The following is a 20,957-nucleotide window of genomic DNA, read 5'->3' on the forward strand; positions in this document are numbered from 1 at the left end:
AACTGTCAGACATTCCACACAGTGTGTCTTCAGGTTCACACCATGATCAGATTACATTAAGGTTGCACAATTAATCATATCAAATCATGATTTTGATTCATATTGCATTCTTGCCTTAAAATATTCGTGTTTGCATTAGGAGGGCGATCCGTTGCATCAAACCAAGTGCTTCTAATTTTCCCCTTAGGTTGCTTCAACAAATAACGAGACAGCTGGGCATCACATGACAGGCAGGCACCGGCAGATGGGGCAGAAACAAAAAAAATCTAACGTGTGAGATAGAGACAAAAACAGAGTAACAGAGTAACAAAATGAAAGAAAAAACTGGAGGAAAAACAAACTATACCAAAATGAGTCAGAATGAAGAAAACCCCTCCAATTCAAACTAAAGTTTTGTGCTTGAACAGAAAAAGTACATTCTGTGGAACTCTTTCGAATTCAAAATGACAGTCAAAAGTACACGTTCCAAGCACTATTTTGCCACAGCAGCAGCACAGCAGGGTAACACCATAAATTTATACTCTACAACCACATGAAACAACATCATGAAATACGGTATGATGAAGCAATCAAAACCATGAAAACTACCAAAAAACATCTGACAAGTTCTGACAGGTGCAGTACCAGGGGATTTTTGTTGAAATGTTTTCTATAATGGATTCTTAGCAAGGCAATTTTGATTGACATTTTATCTTGAATCATGCAGAAATAGATTTCTAGAGTACCTCAGTGCATCAGGTAAAAAAAAAAAACGTGCTCAGTTTAGACCTTGTCTGTCTTCCTGTTTGTGCGAGAGACGGTGTGCTGTGGTGTTGCATCTGCAGGCTGAGGTTGTACTGAGAAGAGCACATCAGAGTGAGTTTGAGACAATATTAACATCAATAGCAACAGTTAGAAACAATAGTCAATGCACGAGCTACTCTCTGCTGTAACCATCAATCCTCTGAACAACAATTGCAGAAACATACTGGTGATTTGATGAAGTTCATTTGACCCAACAAATTAGATCAAAACATGAAAAACGATTTCTTACATTATCTGTAGTTGAGTTCTTAAGAAAATTATCCCAGATTAACTTTAACTGAAAGTGTGTAGTCTTCAGAGTCCTCCTGACTGTATTTTTCTTCAGCTGCTCAGTTCTTTGGATCTTTTTTCCCCCAGTATAGTCAGTGAAGTTTCTCCAACTCTGCAGCAAGTCAGAGAGAAACACTGTATGTGTGCGTACTGTGTGGGGATAGGGGGTTAGTGCAGCCAGAATGAGGTTGACCCTGTGTCCCTCTTGTTGCTCTGTGAGTGCCAGGGGCCAAGCCGTTGTTTGCTGAGAACCCAGCACCCCTTGAGTGACAGCATCCTTCCTGTTGTGGTCACCATGGGAACAGGAGAGTGTTTTCCCAAGTAAACTCAGTGGAGCTCTGCACCACATCAAACACCGCTGCCATGAGTCAGCCTCCAGCTCTACAGGGAACCTAACTATAGCAGGGCTAACTGCTTACAAGGCAGTGTGCAGGAGTTTTAATGGACTGTGGTTTCCTACTTGGCCTAGTTGGCTGAGGTATTTGAAGTCAGTAAAATGGCTTATGTTTGTCTTTCGCTAAATAGTTAACCTACCTGCATATGCAGCATGCACACACGCGCACACATCAAACTCCCGCAAATCTAGAGTACATAACCACTGCTTTGTCACCTTCAGTGTTGTTCAGCAGAGTAACGGTTCTGCTGGGAACAGAAGGATTACAGAGACTGAGTCTGTGCAGCTGGAAAACATTAACTCCGCAAATTATGGCAACACACTGCCCTATACACCCCAATGATGTCATCCTTTACAGAGGTTCAGACTTACACACAGCTTAACTCCGGTCACACAAGGAAGCACAGGCAAGCACAAGGAGGACACATACTCAGGCACACTGTAGGTCCAAACAATAGCAATGGTGCACACACACACACACACACACACATTGAATGCTAACACTTTATTTTACGGGTCCATAATAATAATGGCATATTTTTCAGCCTATTGTTTGTTTTGTTCGGTGTTCATCAGGTCAGCTGAATATGCAAAACTTTAAAGTCTCTCTTCAAGTTGCATTGACATTAACACTTAACGTACAAAATAAATGATTTGCTTATAAAATATTTTGCATTGTTATAAATTACAAACAGTAAGAAAGTAGCTCCATCTCTACTAGCTAACATTAAAATGCAGCTCACATGTTAATATAAGAATATAATATAAATATAATATAATAAAGAATATAAAAACAATGATACTTTAAGTCAAGTAAAACATGGACTAGAACTTGAAATGGGAGTATTTTTTATTGTTGTACTTCTAATTTTATGTAAAGTAATAAAGGATTGAAACACGCCTTTGACCACTTCTGTCTTCCTTTGTGGTTGGAAATTAAAGGCAAGCATACATTTGAACAAATATGGACAATAATATACTTCAATCAATTAATCTATAGCCTATTTATGAATGTTACCAAATAGCTCTTCGTAAATTTTTCAAATTGTTAAAAAGCTATCATTATGGGGTGCCCGGGTAGCTCACGTGAGTCCTTACCGCAGCAGGCCGGGTTCGATTTCAACCCTTTGCTGCATGTCACCCCTCTCTCTCTCCCCTGCCTTCCCTGTCTATCTTTGCAGCTGTCACTATCAAATAAAGGCAAAAATGCCCCCCCCAAAAATAATAATAATAAAAAAAAGCCACAGTTCTTTCTCAGAAATATCTCTGGAAATTAACAGCTACATGAAAACTCAACTGTGCTCTTCTGTTGTCTATGTAACTACTATATTATTTCCTTGTTCTTTTTCCTGAAGTCACAGTCAAAAATAGCAGGTATTTACCAAGTGTACTAATTTAACACCTTCTCCATTTCCTCAAACAAATGGCACCATTTTACATTGTACTTTTTAGGGAACTTCTAGGATATAACAGTTACATATCAGTTGCTTTCTAGGAAATGATTTGGAAAATAAATGACCCATAAAATAAGGCATTACCAAAGATATACTGTTATAGTGGTTTGCATTTATTATGCGTCCAAGGGAGTTCAGAAATTGGATATTTGAGTTATAGATAATGAATTGAGAATAAATAGAATAATTATTCTGTTTCATCGTGTGCATGGTAGTATGGGTGTTTGTGGTTTTGTCCGGGTATGTGACCCTGTGCTTGTTGGGTTTTGTTCTCCCATTTCATGCGTGTGATTTATTTATTCTCCTAACCGACTCTAACTAAAGGACAGGTGTCCTGGGAGCTGAGCTGCTTTACACTTACACTTTATCATCTCCATATCTGTGTCTCTAACCACAGAGGGTGTGTCGGTTTGCTCATTCCCTTCCATGGAAGTGCGTGGTCCTCATCACTTATTCAGCACTCACCAACTCATTCGCTGAAAGTTGCCTCGGGTGTTTTGCTTTAAATTCATCTCTCTCTCTCTCTCTCTCTCTCTCTCTCTCTCTCTCTCTCTCTCTCTCTCTCTCTTTATTTTAAAAGGAGGGGAAGTGAAACAATTGCAAAAAGGGCTCCAACAAAATGCAGAGAAGACTGTAGCTATTGTAGCTTTCCCTCAATTAACCCCCAGCGCTGGCTCTGCGTTAAGGCTGCAGTGTTTTCTTATGGGAAACATGCAAAGAATTCTGATTTTATTGATTGCTACAGCACAGAACATCATCTGTGACTTACAGTATAAATGTGGTGTGATCAGGCCTCATCCTAGCATGATGATGAACAGACTGCACCTCTCCTATGGAAAACATGCAATGATTAGTTTTAACCTTGACAAACATTTTGATGGAATCTTACTTACAGCAGCCAGCATGGTGAAATAATCTGAGTGTGAAGGCAGGCGAATGAGCAAGAACGAACACCAAGCTAACTGTATAACATGGGGACTTTGCTGGCATCTACAGGGCATGTGTGTGTGGGCATATTAGCATGACAGGACCATTGTGGAGGCCTGGCATACTGCATAATGTTTCTCTTTCTTTCCACTTTGTGCATTGCACTGGACATATGCACTGTCATCTCCTACTGAGTGGGGCACATTAATATTTGTACACTGTGGGGGTGAGGAATAGCTATTCCGTATGTACACACGCTTATGTGTGTCTTTCTTTGTGTTTGTGTGTGTTGTGTTGTTTATATTTAGCTATGTAAAGCATTATAATAATGAGCATTTATGTGGGTGGTGGGTGGGATTTTTTGTCACATTGGCATGGACACTAATGACCTTAATCACGACCTAACAACATCACCATGGTTACCTCCTACTCTCTGCAGGAAGTCGAGAGTGTGCAAATGTCTAGACCTATACATTATTTGTCACTTGATTACAGATCTACTGACAGCCTTTGAAAACAAGGGATGTGTAGAGCTAAATTATAATGTAATCCAGATCAAATGTGTGAAATATTCCCTCAGATGACCCTATTTTTGGCTAACTAGCTGTTTCTTTTTAGTGATGATTTGAGATTTGCATTTACATGTTTGAATTTATTTGTGTTAATGTCTACTTGTTCTGTTCATGTCTAATTTTCTTAATCCTCTCAATTTTGGAGATACATGGGTTTTATTTGACAGTTTATGTCTGTTGTCATGTCATATTGCACCAATTAAAAAAAGACACAAGTGCAGACATGTATTAATGTGCAGTATCTGGATGCTGGTTCCATAAAAACTCACTGTCTTCTAACTTCTCTTTTTTAACACAGTCAATGCATTATTAAATAATTTTCCATTTTACGTTAGTGTCTGAAGTTATTTTCACTTCCTCTACTGTGTGTCTTGGTGGGAATTTTGACAATCATTATTCCATTGAGGAAATATTAAGACTTTAAAGAGAAGTATGCTTTGGGCAGTGTTTGATTGACAGATGTCTCAGCCTGTCACATTCAGTTTTTTGTGCCATCTCACTCCTCCCCTTTAACCAAATTAAATGTTTCTGGCTACAGTGACTGACAAAGATGGCAAAGAACAGTAAACCAAAATCCAGTCTTCAAAGCATCCCTCCAGAAACCTTTGAGTGACATAACTTGTGCTACGTCCATATTTTTCTAAAATCTGTTTTGGACAACCTTTGGTTCGGCAAGTATGACTGGCAAGGAAAAACAAGGGGAATTTTATAATGAGAAGAATTTCAAATTGCTGCAAAACATATGAAAACCATTCTGTTCTCAGAATGCACATTTTTTCTTTCCTTTTAGCCACACACAGTGAAAATGGAACATGAAGAATAAAGCAGGACCAGATGTTACGGTGACATGAGAACAGTTAGGTTAAAGTGATTGTCGCTGGCACTCAGGGACGTCAGAAATGATGTAATGGAATTTTATACTTGAAGCACTTGTTTTAAACTTACCAAAAGCCCAGTCAGTGTCCTATTGCCTGTCTATGTGCTGAACCAAAGTCAGGGGAATTTCACGTTATTGCTACAGTCCTAAAACTCCACATGCACACTTCATTTCTATAGCCGCCCACTCCCCACTTTTCATCCACTTTCCGTTCAATAGCCTCTCTCACCATTCCCCAACTCTCTCCCTAGAGCCTCACACACACTCTGCCAACCTCCACTCAGGAACACTAAGCTGAATTTACTGTAGCAAACACATGCATATGCATAAACTATTATACTCATTATACTCTTTCCCTAAAAAAGCAACAGTTTATTTTATCAAATCAGAGTGTGGGATAGCGTGTCTGCGCTTTACGTCCTGTCTTCAGTGCACAAACCACAAATGCACAAACACAGCCAGCAGAACTCTGACTTGAAAGGACTGGTGTGATTAGGAGAAAAAATGGTGAAGGAGAGTGCTGCAGAATGAAAAATCAGAAAAATTATGTAGGTTTGTGTGTGTGTGTGTGTGTGTGTGTGTGTGTGTGTGTGTGTGCGTGCATGTAGCAGCTGGTTCTGGTCAGCTGACAGCTATTGCAGACTGTGATTTGTTGGGTGAGCTGGGCTGGGCTGAACCATACACAGCTGCAGTCAGTGTGTGTGTGTGTGTGTGTGTGTGTGTGTGTGTGTGTAGAGTAAGAGAGAGAGAGAGAGGGAAAGAGAGAGCAAGAGAGAGCCAAGACTGCCAGTGTGTAAGCTCAGTAACAGCAACATTAGGAGCTGGAGACTGGAGTAGAGCAGTGCAGGAAAGACACAGAAAGCTTGCAAAGCAGGACTAGTTGAAGTGAAGCAAGGCCGGGGAGGGTAGAGTAGGATGGAGTTTCAGTTATCCTACTGGGCTTGAACAGAGCACAGCACCGCTGGCTGGACCAGGGGCTGACTGGACTGGATTGAACTGGACTGTGTCATCGGGGCAGCCATTTGAGTTCAGGTTGACTGTGATAAACAAGGAACCTCAGTTCAGGTGAAGCCCATACTGCTGGACTGGATCAGGCTGGACTAGGAGTCAACAGCAGTGGATTATGGGTTGTTCGGCCAGTGTGGTCCTGCTCCTACGCTCAGTGGGCGGGGCCGACTGTGGTCACATGTGTTCACGACAGGACCAGATGTCATTGGATGCTGCCACTCCCACCTTAGAGGGTTACACCACTACCACCTCACCTCTGACCATCATTGTAATGGTAACCAGCACTACTGCACCCCCAACTCCCCATTAACTTTCTACCTAATGCATGTGTGGGCAGGTAGAGGAGGGCAGGGTAATTGTGTGCACAATGGCATCATATTTGGATGTACATGAATGTATATTTTTGTGCATTTTAAATTGTAATGATGGATAGATAGATGTCCTCAGCCAGAAGGTAAAAGTCTTTTTTCAGTTTTGCTAGTTTGAAGCAGCAATTTTTACCACGTGTATAAACTTTATTTTCTTAATTTTGGCATTCTGTTTTGATTTCTGTACATCTCTGCCTTTCCTTGTCAAACTCTTTTTTATTGCCTCCTTCTTTGTCTCTGTTGCTGATGTTGATGTATGATCAGTGATTGGGGCCTGGTTGTTTCCCTTCACAGCTGAGATGCAGAAAGACGGAAATGGAGGGAGGCGAATAGAGGGGGATTTTCGGGTCAGACATGAGGAATCTAGTTTCTGTGGGAAAAATCTGCTTTCTCTGCATATGGCCCACAGAGAAGATGATAAAAATAGCTGCGCAAAGAGAATCATGAATAAGATGGTTGATGAGAGTTGTTTGTTTTTAGAGTTGAGTGAATGAATGAATGCATGCATGAAAGGATGAATGAATTAGATAAAAGTACATGTGTGTTTCTCCTTACTGACTTTTATTTTCAGTGCAGTGCAGCCATCTGTTTGGTATCTGTATCCATCAGTGTTGGCCAGATTTTTTTATTCCCAGAGAGACCCTGGTTTCTGTAAGCCCAGTGGAAAATCTTTTAGAGTTTTGGCAGGGTGGGATCTTTACAGTCGCCCCTTCTGTTTCTCCTTTCTTTCTTTTTCTCCATAAACCTCCCGTCTCTTGTGCCTGTTTTTCTGATCTCTGTGGCAAACTAGAGTCGTGATAGTTTACACTGCAAAGTCATGTTTGCCTGCTGATTCTTGTACCGTAAGTATAAGAGCATGTGCTGATATATTCAGTCCAGGCTGCACTAGAAACTAGTGCACGAATTCTGCCTTTTGCTGATCTAGCATGCGATATTTCCATAGGAGATTCATCAGCGCTACAACAATACCAAGGTTTCTACACATTTTCAGGTTTAAATGGCTTAAAATACTTTATTTCAAAATGCAATGATGTTGGGAATATTTTTCTACCCTAAACAGGTATGACACAGGTGTCCAGCCAATTTGTCAGTGTTAAGTTTTAAAAGGTTTTGTGACATACAGTTGCATTAGAAACTCATGTAGGGAGTCAGGATGCTGGATATTAGGAGAATCAAGTGAAAAAGTACTGTGTGTCATCTGCATAAAAATGCAAAATAATATGACCAAGTGGCAACAGGCAGACAGAGAACTGTAAAGGCCCAAGTATGGAGCCCTGGGAACTCCAAAGGTTAAATGCAGCTTTGATGAACTTGTTAAAGTTTTCTTTTGAAGATATGAAACCAAACTGATTGTGAGATTTCCACCCGTTGTTTAAGATGTTCAATTAATTGATTGATCAGTAGTATCAAATGCAGAGCTGTGATCTAAAAGAACTAAAACTGCCAGCATTAAGTCATTCACAACTTTTAAAAGTGCCATCTCCTATGGTCAGGAGATTTCTTGAAAAGTTGATTTGTGGTCATGAAACTGATGACATAATCATCTACAACAACTTTGGTCCGTAGAAATGTTCGGAAACCTGTCTTCAGTTTCTTTAAAAGCGGTTCAATATCTTCTGTTTTAAACTGAGCGAGATTAGTACCACTGGCTAGTGTATTATTCATAACTGTCAGGATAAAAGGTAAAACTGTTAAAAAAGACCTCCATAAGGAATTTGGCTTGGAGAATGTCAAAAGCAGCTTTATTGCAACCAAGACATCCTCTCTATATCCTTAGACTCTCTAAAGAGTCCAAGGATATAGACTATAAGGAGTGTTAGGGGAAAAATTACAGACTATAGGACAAGCAAGGGTCTAACACATGCTACATAAGTCGTTGGCCCATGGCTGTCAGACCTGCAACACACCTCCTTTACCTCCCTCCATCTCTCCCTCCAAGCTTGACACTCTGTCTATCCCTCTGTCACCCTGTCACTGATGCTGTGGTCAGGGAAAGAATGCAAATCCTCCACTCTGTCTTTGGCCATTGTCAATCCTCTTTTGTTTTGACCTTTTGATTGGCATTCGATAATATGTTGTTGGTTGGTTAATTGGTTGTTGACAAGATGTGTGATTCTGGGAATTATTTGTCCATTCACTGCGGAACAAGGGCTGCTTATGATCTGCAGAATTACCTTCGCACAACTGAATGGACAGACTGAAATAGACGTGTTAAGTAGAAAGCCACAACAAAAACGTGTAGTGTGTGTGTTTTGGAAAAAGGCAAGAAAGTTAGAAAAAAGGTCCACTGGCTTTTCACAACAAACTCAACACATCAAATTGGCCCTACAAAAGTGGGGAATGCTGGTTTTCATCAGAGGAGCGACTTCTCTTAGAAGTATGAATCCTCATTAGTCCCACTCTGTCTCTCCCCAGACCCTGTATGGCTTTTATGATGTAAAGCAGATGGCTTCTGTCTAGTTTCTTCTCCTCTCTGCTGTCTCAGCTCTCTCTGTCCCCCTCTCTCCCCCTTTCTGTCTCTCTCTCTGTACTCCCTATCAATCTTTCACACTCTTTCACTTCTTTCACACTCCCCTACTCTCTGCTTTTGTCACACTTACATCTTTCCCTTAACAGGATGATAAGATCTTAAATCTGTGCTTGAAAACGACACAGACCAGCTTGTCCGCATAATGTGCAAAGAGTTGAACCCTGTGATTTCTCTCCATATCTATCTCAGTCATTTCCCAACTTAGTTAATTCAGACTAATTCACAGTGTCCCCCCCTCCCCCGTCGCAGACCCTTGTTCACAGTTGTGCTGGAGGGAAGCCATGCTGTGAGCCACCAGTTTAGTGCTCTTTGTGCCCTCCACACAGCTGTAGTTTACCAACATCAACACCCACTCTATCTCACCCCTGCTAAGATGGCGAGAGAGAGAGAAAACAGAGGAGCGGGGGACTGAAGGAGAGATGTTAAAAGGGATGTTTAATAGGGAGAGAACAAGGGAGCAGGGAAGAGACAGAGAGAGAATCAAAGGAAGAAGAAATAAAGGAGTATGCTGCTGAGGATGTTTGATGAAATGAGGAAGCGATAGGAGGGGATGAGAGGGAGGTCTGGAGGGATGGAACCAGCTGAGGCAGCTGGTGCAGAACAGAGGATGGATGGAGGGAGGGAAAGAGTAAAAGAAGAGGAGGGAGGTCGAGCTGCTGTGTATTGCTGCTGATTAAATAGGCTTGAAAGAGTGCAGTGCTAAGAGCGTGATTATGATTCACTGTTTCAGATGCAAAACATCAAAGACATATTAATGGTTATTAAATTAGGATAACATACAGTAGATTCAAGATGAATGCTTTACTTAGAAATGTTCTGGTAGACTTGCAGGGCCACAAACTATAGCATGTACTATTACACTTAACAGAGGAGTGTGAAGAGCAATGGGCAGTGTCAGATTAGTAATGAATTTCTGCCAAACATTATTCTTGTACATATTGTACAATTCTACTTGTCCAATTAATCACAAATGCTTTAAAGGCTCAGTACACACAAATTACAAAAAAACACAAACAAACATCTTTTCTCATTTAGCTCTTGTGGTATCTAGACATGCAGATAGTTCTGGATTTGTTTGCTCAGGTTTTGAGATATGTACCTGAGATTTCCACTTCTGCACCAATACAAGTGAGATTAATTGAATTTCATTTGTGGTTTCATTTGTACAGATGCTGCTGTAAACAGTTTCAATAGGAACTACTTTCTACCAAAGAAATAGTCCCTATATGAAAACTGTTGACAGCGTGTTCTGTAGATTATCCAGAGTGAAACAAGGACACTGTTTCTAGAAGGAGATGTTGGTGTTGATTTTTTTAAACTATTATTTCCCAGTGCTGTGAGCACCACATTCCATTCATCTCCATTGCATTGGGGTGGAGGCATAAAATTCAGACACCTCATTGCAAAATAAAATAATATAATATATTAAAAAAACAAAACAAAAACTATCTGCATGTCTTGACCACTAGAGGTAAGTGATACAATATGTATGTCTTGAAGTGTCAATTTAGTCCATCATTGCTCCCAGAAAGCCTAATGGTGACGCCTTATGTATGTTGTATCATCTGAAGTTGTTTCCTCTTGTACAGATCTCTGTTCTGCAATGAGGTTTAATCTGGGGAAGTGAGTGTCTGTGTGTGTGTGTGTGTACAGGCAAACATAGATGTTATTGTGTATTTATGTTGTGTTATGTTCATTTATTTAAAAGGGAACATACATCAGGAGATCTGTATGTGTTTATTTTGTATATTTTTTTTATGTGTACATTGTCTTGCAGGCTGTCAGATCAGAGGAGGTGGTGGACAGGCTAGCGTTAGAACAGGAAATTGATGGTTTGTGTGTTAGTTCATATGTTTGTGTGCATGTGTGGGCTGACGGTGTGCTATTGATAACTTTGGACAGATGAAGATAAGATGCTGAGAGTCTGACTTTGAGTGTGTGTGAGTACATGATAGTGTTTAACTGTAGAGAGGGGTTGTCCCATTAGGTTAGTAATGTGGAGTGTAAAAACATTTACAGTAAGCTGTTACCCTAAGTTTGTTCAGTACAGATAACAGTGTCTAACATTGCCTTGCTGAATTGTAAGAAAGCGAAAGACAGTGACAGTATGATGTGTAGAAACTGGAGTGCCTGGTTGGTTGGTTTCTCGTTTACCGGGGATTTTCTGTGTGTGTATGTGTTTGTGTGGTTGCGTGCGTGTGCACAAGTGTGAGTTGGACATCAAACATCAACTTCCTCTACATCCACGTGCACTGACACAAACTCATAAACCAACAGTGTTAGTTCTGCTTCTGATAGAGCGCATGCCTGCGACGTGTGTTTTGTTTAGTTCACTTTTAATTTAGCTTGAACCCTTTTTTTTCTCCAGATAGTGGAAGTTCTGCTGCTTTTTTGTGTAATACTGTATACACTATACTTGTGAACTTGATTCTGCTCACAATGAGCTTCAGGAGCAAAATCACCTTCAGGAAGAGACTGAAGAGCAAACGAGTGCGATCGGATTTCAACCGGCTGAGTATTGTATGTATTCTCTTTCTGTCTCTGCTAGTTATGTCAAGTCATATTCATGGCGCACTAGTATTTATTGACATGACTGTTTATATACTGTCAGTCATAGTCATGATTCTGATTTAAACAGCTTTATTGATTATAGACCACAGTCTATGGCCATTATACTGTAATCAGTGTTTTATGATATTTGTATGCTTCATTTCCTCTTCCTTTAAAGATTTGTTTGTTACACTACATTGAGCCAGGCTCTGTGACAGGAAGAGCCAGATAGAAGAGCATGCTTTGAAGTTGACAGATTAAATGATGTTTGTATTAATGATGCACACCTAGCAGAGCTAATGCGATATTACTTTATCTGACAGACGTCAGCTTGCGAGGGGAAAGCCAGACTTTCCCCTGAAACGTTTACTCTCACGTCACGTGGGTCAGAGTAGAGTCACAATGCACATGAAACATGAAAACTTCAAGCTTAATCTACTCGCCTGCCTATTGCTTTTCTCTCATTTATCTGTCAGTTATCTGCTCATGATTGTTTTTCAGAAAAGCAAATTTTAAATAATTTTGGTTTAACTGTTAGGGCTACAAATCTAATTTACAATGATATAAAACAGGGAAAAGCAGCAAATCCTCACATTTAAGAAGCTAAATGCTGGGAATATTTTGCGTTTTTGCTTAATTAATTTAATTGATTCAAAAGGTTAATCAATTATTATAATGACATGTTTTTAACGAATTGTGTTGACAATTAAAGATTCAGTGTGTAAGAATCGTTGTGTTTTCATTACTTTAGAATAAGCCATGTTGCACAGCTATGTCTCTACAGTAGCCCAGAACGGACAAAGTAAACACTGGCTCTAAAGAGGGTCTTTATGCGTTTTTTTGCAATTTTCGCTGCCACTGTAGTTTCTTCTACACGCTTGGAAGGGGAGGGTGAGGCGAGAGGTATTCAAATGGTTGCCAACTGCAATTTCAGTACTATATGCCACTAAATCCTACATACGGAACCTTTAAATTGGATAATCAATCAAGTTTGACTGAATAGACACAATAAACAAAGAACTAGACAATAAAACTCTAGATGAACTGCAGGTGACTGTATTGTAGGTCTGGACGGAGTATAAATCATACTGACAGCATTTTTAATACTGCATGGGGTTAAATATTAACAGTATACAGTGTGGGTGGTAAGGGCAGTACTTAGACAGAGGGCTGCCCTAAAACATAGCTCACCTTCAGTTGAGTTACACTGTTGCTTTTCTCCTCTGTTCTCTTTGGTTGTGTGCCAAGAGGCCTGTTCTGACTGTTAAGGTAGCTGTGGTGGGTAAAAGCCAACCACAGATCATTACTTCCTCTGCCTTTCTCACCATGGCCTGCTCTAGCTCTCCCTTTGCTGCTGATGCTGCTCTGTTGCTGTTCTCTGAATGACAGAAGTAATATAACATTGTCCTCTATTCATAAAACACATGTTTAAAATGTTTTTTTGTGTGACTCAGTGCCCAGTTACATAATCCTTCAACATAGTTTTACATCTCTTTGAGAAAAGAGAAAGTCAGAGTGTAATGGATTGTTTTATCTGAAATACATGATAATTTTTACAAATTCTAGTTTGGTGCTTTATATACTGAGCGTGTAAAATGTGGGTTTTAGAGGCGTGAGAACAGGCCTTCACATATAGAAGTGACAGTTGAGCGGTGACTCTTGTATGTGCTGTTTGAGGTTGTTTCATTTACTGTAAGGAAAATCTCCCTGTATCACGTTGTGTGTCTGGTTAAATGAAGCTATCTCGCAAGTATATGATGTTTCTCTTTTTTAGTCTTGCTTATTCTAAAATAACTCCACATGCGTTCAGTGTGGTGTGTCACAGCCTCACCTCAGCTGTCGTGCTACTTCCTCTTTGATTCTTTTAGGTCCTAATGATGTCATGGGAAAACACAGGAAATGTCAAGATCATAACTGTATCTGTCATGGATACTGCTTTTAATAAACTCTTTATGCTGTAAGAACAATGTGGTTCATAAACACAACTGTACAAAACATTATACTGAGTCTTTTTTCTTTTTTAATATCTGGTAATAGATAAGGGTTGTGTATAATTTGAAAATGTTCAATATGTGTCAATATGATACCCAAATTACAATGCAGATGCCAAACAAAAACTTTTTTGATACTTTATTTACTTTACTTTGGGGAATGTAAAAATGTGTAATGTAACACATTTAACAAAATATGACAAACTGCTCACTATATTAGTGTTAAATAAAAATATTATCCTAAATAGAATATAGTCTAAAGTTAGAAAATCTTAGTAATCAGGAAATATTGGATACATTTTACCAAGCATTTGATGCCAACGTTCAATACTTGACACTTACTTGGTGTATCGTATTGTATCATCTTATATCTTACTGTATCTTATCGATTTGTATTGTATTGAGGTTTGATACCCAACCAAACAAGTGAATACTGATCAAATGTCTCTGTGTTTCCATTTGCAGCAGGAGAAGCCTAAGCTGATAGATCCTCTTGACTATGAGACTGTCATCTCTGAACTAGGGGATGAGTTGAAGGAAGACCCTCTCAGAGAACTGCTCCTATTCCCTGACAATGATTTCTCGGTAAGTGTGTGTGTGTGGTGGCCTGATGGTTCAGTGGTTAATGCAGTCAGAACAAGACGGTTGTTGGTTTAAATCTGAATCCTGCTTCTCTGTGTGTAGAGTGTGCATGTTTTTCACAGACACACAGATCAGGGGAATGTTCATTATTGAGTTATGTATCAATTTATTTTGATTCATTTATTAATCATTAAGTTTATTGAATACCAATTCCTGCAAGTTACCAGAGGCTGACGTGAAGTATTTTTTACCTTTTTTAGACAGTGTACAGTAGAGAGCTAAAAGAAAACAACGGTAAAGAGAAACGTGGGGTGTTGAGATTACATTGTCAGTGTCTTAAAACCCAAGGCAAGTAAAACACCTTGTGACGTGATGTATTAAAATACATTGTTTTGGCTGACCAACAGTAAAAAAAAAGCAACAATTCTTAACATTTATGAAGCTGTTACCACTGATGGGTACAGCAAACCTTAAGGTGCTTTGCTCTGCATCAGATACGAGGCTATCATGTTACACTATGGACAGCGCCTGGTGCTGAAATGAGATCTAATAAACTTACCAGGTGACTAGTAGATAAAAATAAAAGCACTTCGTTTTAATTATAGAATACTTTTAATTTAAACACATATTTAATTGATTAGTATTATTTAACCAAAAGAGATTTGTGCGATTTGCCAACTGTTAAGCTGCAAAAAACACCTACTATAGACCTACTATTGGTAAATAAGGTAAATACGTCCTTCTTTGCTCATTCCCCTCAAAACTCCAGTTTTCATTATCCACTGTTTTATTTGCACAGTTTGAAGAGAGACATGATGCCTTTCATCAGGAGCAGAGATGCTGGGTTTGACTTAGCTTAAATGCAGACCTGATAATGAATTGATTAAACACATTTCCACACACAAAGCCCTCCACATCTGTCATAACATTAGGTCAAGGGGAGGTATATTGCAAGGGCTAAGCTGGGCTACTACTCTAGTCATGATGACTTACCCTGGAGCTAAGACAAGAAGAATTCAGCATCAATCAAACCCTTCTATAAATCTCACCATTTTCAAGCAAGAAAATTATTTAAAAAATAATATTTAAAACAATGAAGCATACAGTGTCATTGTACCAAAATCATTCCATCATTCACTATTCCCTAATTAATACAGACTCAACAGTTTACTCTATAGTGAGGAGTAAATTCAGATTTTGGACACATATGGATGATCATCATTGCTGATGTTGTTGGGCGGTGGTGTAGAGTCGCACAACAGTAATCTTTGCATCTATAAAATGCAACACATTGCATTGTGGGATTGTTAGCAGAAAGTAGTGTACATATCATGGACGTTATATTTGTGTTCCATTGTGGGAACTTTTTTACTAAAAGCACAAAATTTCACACTCAGAATTCGGACACTTAAGTAAAATGGTGGCCAGTAAATGTAGTGCGCTATATAGTATATAGATAGTTGTCAGTTCTTAATTTGACAATGATATATTGTTTGAAATGAAACATGTGACATCTTTTTTCTGCATGACACACTTATGCATATTAAGCATTGCGGTATTTTCGTTACAGTCAACAATTTATTCTCTCCGGCTCCCTTTAGCTCTTTGTTCATTAGTACCTTCATTACAGTGCTAATGGGTTACTGCAGACGCAGATCCACTGCACATTAAGATGACCTAATTGGCTGTTTGTGGTAAAGGAAAATGTTTGCTTTTGGACCCTGGAGTTGTAGCTTTAATGCATGGCTCTGCTGGTTCCCAGCTCTGTCTGGCTACAACACAATCTCCTCTGATTTTCTTTGTCTCTGCAGCCTTGTCTCTACAGTCAATTTCCATAATTGTAAGTGAAAATGGCTTGGCAGAGTATTGCTAATGCACAAAAGGCATTTACTAGATCTGCTTCATTGCCAGTTGGTTAGTGAGCTCAGCGCTCTAGCCAGCTGATTGGGTTGTATAAATCAAAGTCTGTCTGTGTTCATGCACAAAGATCTTTAGTGCTGACTTGTTTTCATTCCCATTCTGCGCAATCACTTCGAACAATATTTCTGTTTCTTTTTGAATATGAATCTACTAAAAATATACTTTATATAATTAAAGCTGCATGATTCAAAGGTTAGGTTTGTAGTTGCAGGTCTAATCACTACTGAGAAAGGGAATACTTATTGAGAGATTTGACTAGAATTATTCATCTTCACTGCAATAAAGCTGGCCAGAAATGATTTCAAGAAGAAGGAATGAATGAATCATCAATATACTGGATAACTTTTTGCATGTCCTCTCAAATCATTGCTCATGAGGTGTTAATGTATAAGCAATAAAGCATGAAAAGGAGTCCTGATAAGGACAAACACGACTAAGAGTCTACAGCCATGCTAGAGTGATTAGGATACATCCTCTGTGGACCATGAGTGTCTGTACAAAATTTCATGGCAATCCAACAAATAGTTTTTGTTAAAAATTTCAGTCAGGACAAAGTGGTGGTCAGACTGACAGACCGACATCGCTCTCCCTAGAGCCATTTTGCTATCATGGCTAATAATGGATGAGGTGGAGCCAAGTCCATTGTTTGGTAAGGAGACCCTGGAGTGCATTATCACAATGATTTTATACCATGCATAAAACAAAAACAGTACAGGCTGTGTTTCCATCATTCATATTTAAATTTTGTTTGTTTTCAGTTTGATTAGTTTTACCAGTGAGACATAACTGGCAATGTGGTGAGAAGCATATGTTTTGTTGCTGTGATTATCTGCAGTTTAATATACAGATTATATATATATATACAGACAAATAATATAATATATACAGACAAATTAAAGGAAAAACAACAACATGTGTTAATGTGTGTTAGCAAAGTGTATTAGTAACGTGTTGCGCCACCACAAGCCTTCAGAACAGCTTGAATGCTCCTTGTCATAGGTTCTAGGGATGAACACCATTCATCCAAAAGATATTCCCTCATTTGGTGTTTTGACAATGGTGGTGGAGAGCGCTGTCTAACGTGTCAGTCCAAAATCAGACTAAGATGTTCCATTTGCATGTCTGTCCACCCTGGAAGAGGGATCCTTCCTGATGTTTCTTCCATTTTTTTTTCTTCATTAAAGGGTGTTTTTGGGTTTTGAATTTTCCAATTCTTCTGAATCAAGGGTCTAAGAATAGGGGGTGTTTTATGCTGTACAGATTTAAATTTGCATTTTATGATATTGGGCTATAACAATAAAATTGACTTGACGGTCAGGTTGAGATCTGGTGTCTGTGAAGGCCATAGCACATGATTTATATCTATTTGGTACACATCAAACCATTACCATGTTATGTTTCTCCGTTCATTTATTCAGGTTTCTTCTAATTAGGCATCAATCTGTACAATGTGTTTTGATTTAGAATAAAGGTTTAACGGTTGAACTATGTATATGTGTATATATAGAAAGAAATACTTTCAGTAGCCATTATTTTGTATTACCTGTGACCCTGAACAGAGTATTTGGCTTAGAAAATAGATAGATGATTTCTTATTAACAATAATCAGTGTTTCCCCCAGGAGATATTTTAAGCCACCCAGATCCTCACACATCTTGTCTTGTGATCAATTTAGTAGATGAAAGCCTACACAACACCCACACTTAGATATGACATTTGCTATGTGAAATAGCCCCTCTGCTCTTTTCCCCTGGTGGTTAATGTTTTTTGTCATTACCAGCCATGACAACGTGGCTGGTATTGTTTTCACCTTGAGTGAGTCTGTGTGTGTGTGTGTGTGTGTGTTTGTGTCACCATGGGAAAATGTGGTCCTTGAGATACCTACTGTAGCGGGAACTACCACAGAAGCGATTTGTCTGTCTGTCTATGGGCAGATTTTATCAACGCGATAGCGCCACGACCGTGCAAGATGCAGTCATGAAACTTTACAGGTGTGTAGTTCAAAATCAGATCAAAATGAAGGACGAGTTTGAAGATGGGTGTGGTCCAAGCAAGGGCACCAGATTTAGGGGGGTAGGAAGTGGCTATTGCCCCCCACTTTATGTAATGGCCTCATTCTGCATTCATGACTAACTGTGTTTAATGTTGTACATTCCTTGTATCAAACCAAGGAATATTTCAGCAAAACACATACATGTGTCAAAAATAACATAGGGTAAAAGTTGACTTTCATATTGAATAAATCTGGCATAGTTCTCCTGTTTGCCAAACTCACTTCTCTCATGTCATGTGCTCCATTGCATAAACACTGATTTGGCATTGCAGCTGGTGTGATCCCATTACAACATGGTCTCTAGTTTAATGATTTTTATGTTAGTGGAGGTGTATTTTTTTTCCACCAAAGTGGCTCACCCCCGCTATGAAACATATAAAAATAATTTTCTACGTATTTCCTGTCATGTTAACAGTCCTTTCTCCATCCTTTCATCCCTCCAGGTATCCACTGTGCCTCAGGAGAGTCGGACTCTCAAGTCAACTGTTCCAGAGGGGGCAGAACTACAGGCCGAATGTCTGCTGGTCAGACAGGTGAGGTGTTAGTGTGTTTGTGTTTGCCCACATGTATCTTTGTGTGTACAGGACTGAACTAAGGCCTCTGTGGTTTGAAACTGAAAAAGGTTTCAGTTGGTGGGGGTTAGGTTTGTCAGTTTAGGCTGTTCTTAATATAGGACATCCTGATACTGGTGGAGCGGTTTTACCAGGCCTCTAAAATAAACCAGATGTGCGTGCATATCTTGATGTGTATTTGCCTGTGTGTGTGTGTGTGTGTGTGTGTGTAGGCTAGGGCTATTAGGGCTCATTTCAGATCCACCAGCCATAATCTTAAGGGCTCAGTGGAGAAATAATATCTGAGTAGACGGAAACTCCTCAGACAGTGCTGTCACAGCTCACTGGAGCCTAGCCTGTGTGTGTACTGTGTGTGTGTACTCGTCCTTCATTTTGATGTTATAGCTGATAATATGTTTGGTCTGTTTATAATTTGTGACATTGTTTACAAAAAATTGAGATCTTTAAACAAATGGACTAAAGAGAATAGCGACACAGCATTCAGCAAGCAGACAGAGGAGAGGATGTGAAATGGCCGTGCAGTCTTTGTGACTTGTGTATGTACAATACAAAGTAATTGTACACACTCACACTGTGAGAGTACTATTTCAACCCTTGAGACAGACAAGTAATCTAGTATGATGTAAATATATCTTTATTTGCCAATTCCTTGGAGACAGAGTCTTAATTCAGTTCCGTTATAATTTAAATAATCTAATGATGAATCCCAGCCTGCACATCAGTAACTAGGCCTCAGGAGAGCTGAGGTCTGACTGTATTTTCACTGTAGTGTAGCTTTCTTCATTGTCTGCAGACTTTCCAGCTGCCCTAGGTCCAATTTTCCCAGAGCAGCCATCATTTTGGAAAGTTAATAATCTTATTCACCCTAATCTCCTCCTCTCCTCCAGGCCTGTAAGTATTACAACTCTGAGCTAAATGTGGTCCAGTTCAAGTATGACAGCTACGCTGGAGACTACCGCCTGCTGCCCAGGTAAAACACTTTACTTCACATTACTCTATAATTCTGTCTACTGTGTCTGCTGTATGGGATTTAAAGGAATAGTTAATAATTTTGGAAAATACACTTCACTTTCCTGAGGATAGTTAGATGAGGAGATTGATACCACTTATTATATGTATGTATGTATGTATATGTGTATGCAATATATAAAGCTACAGCCAGGAAATGGCTAGCTTAGCTTAGCATAAAGACTGGAAACACGGGAAACGGCTAACCTGGGTTATGTGTGCAAGACTACTTCTGGGCCAGTCAAAGTGACTTTCTGCAGTCTTGTCGTCACCGTGAGGTTGGCAGGCAACCAGTGGAGACACCAGTGAGTCACTACACCCGATCAAGAAATAGTCGGGCACATAACCCCGGTAAACCACAACTTGGCCTTTTTGTCATTACACTTTTTGATTTTTGTACTGATAAGACAAACAAGACAGTCAATTGGTGAGCTTCAGAGGTGCTGGTAAATGGATTTTGTTACCTTTGGACAGAGCCAGGCTAGCGGTTTCCCCCTTAGCTAAGCTAACCGTCTCCTGGCTGTAGCTTCACCTTTAGCCTACAGACATGAGTGTGGTATCAAACTTCTCATCAAACTCTCGAATAAGCGTATTTCCCAAAATGTCGATAACATTTCTTTAACCTTAACTTTCCCATTTGGGTCTTATAGATCTGGGTATCGAACCTCAACGAGTTTCTTTAATTGCCAAGTCCTGAAAGCTGGAAATAACCAGATTCATAATCTTGTTTACTTACTCTGATCAGATAGCTCGTGTTTTAGACCATTTTATTAAAGCAACATTTTTGTATGACATAATTTAACAGTTTGGCTTCTTTTGTCAAAAGAAAAGGGTTTAGTAGAAAAATGTGATTGTATTTCTCATAGTAAGGTTTCGAAAAAGTACCTTTTTGGTATCGGTACCAAAACTCAGTACTGGCACTAGTACAGAATAATTTCAAACAGTACTCAGCCCTACGTTCTTATAGGTGTTTCCTTTTCTGTTACAGCAATATTATGTTAATCATGATGATAAACTGCCATAAATCATATTTTGTCATGCATGTTGTTTTATGCTATACATTATTTAGCAATGTAT

The 20,957-nt window shown here is 39.3% G+C and overlaps 1 protein-coding gene across 2 annotated transcripts in view; it reads left to right on the plus strand.

Moving 5' to 3' along the window:
* Positions 1-6,109: 6,109 nt before the first annotated feature.
* dock10 (dedicator of cytokinesis 10) overlaps positions 6,110-20,957 on the plus strand; it is a 44,485-nt gene continuing 29,637 nt past the window's right edge. For both annotated transcript variants that reach the window (XM_044202640.1, XM_044202641.1), the window contains exons 1-4: positions 6,110-6,580; positions 14,211-14,330; positions 18,744-18,833; positions 19,760-19,842. In XM_044202640.1, coding sequence (XP_044058575.1) covers positions 6,422-6,580; positions 14,211-14,330; positions 18,744-18,833; positions 19,760-19,842 — 452 coding nt within the window. In that variant the 5' untranslated portion in view covers positions 6,110-6,421. The remainder of the gene's footprint in view (positions 6,581-14,210; positions 14,331-18,743; positions 18,834-19,759; positions 19,843-20,957) is intronic.

This window comes from Siniperca chuatsi, linkage group LG7 (assembly GCF_020085105.1).
Source record: "Siniperca chuatsi isolate FFG_IHB_CAS linkage group LG7, ASM2008510v1, whole genome shotgun sequence".
Classification (NCBI taxonomy): domain Eukaryota; kingdom Metazoa; phylum Chordata; class Actinopteri; order Centrarchiformes; family Sinipercidae; genus Siniperca; species Siniperca chuatsi.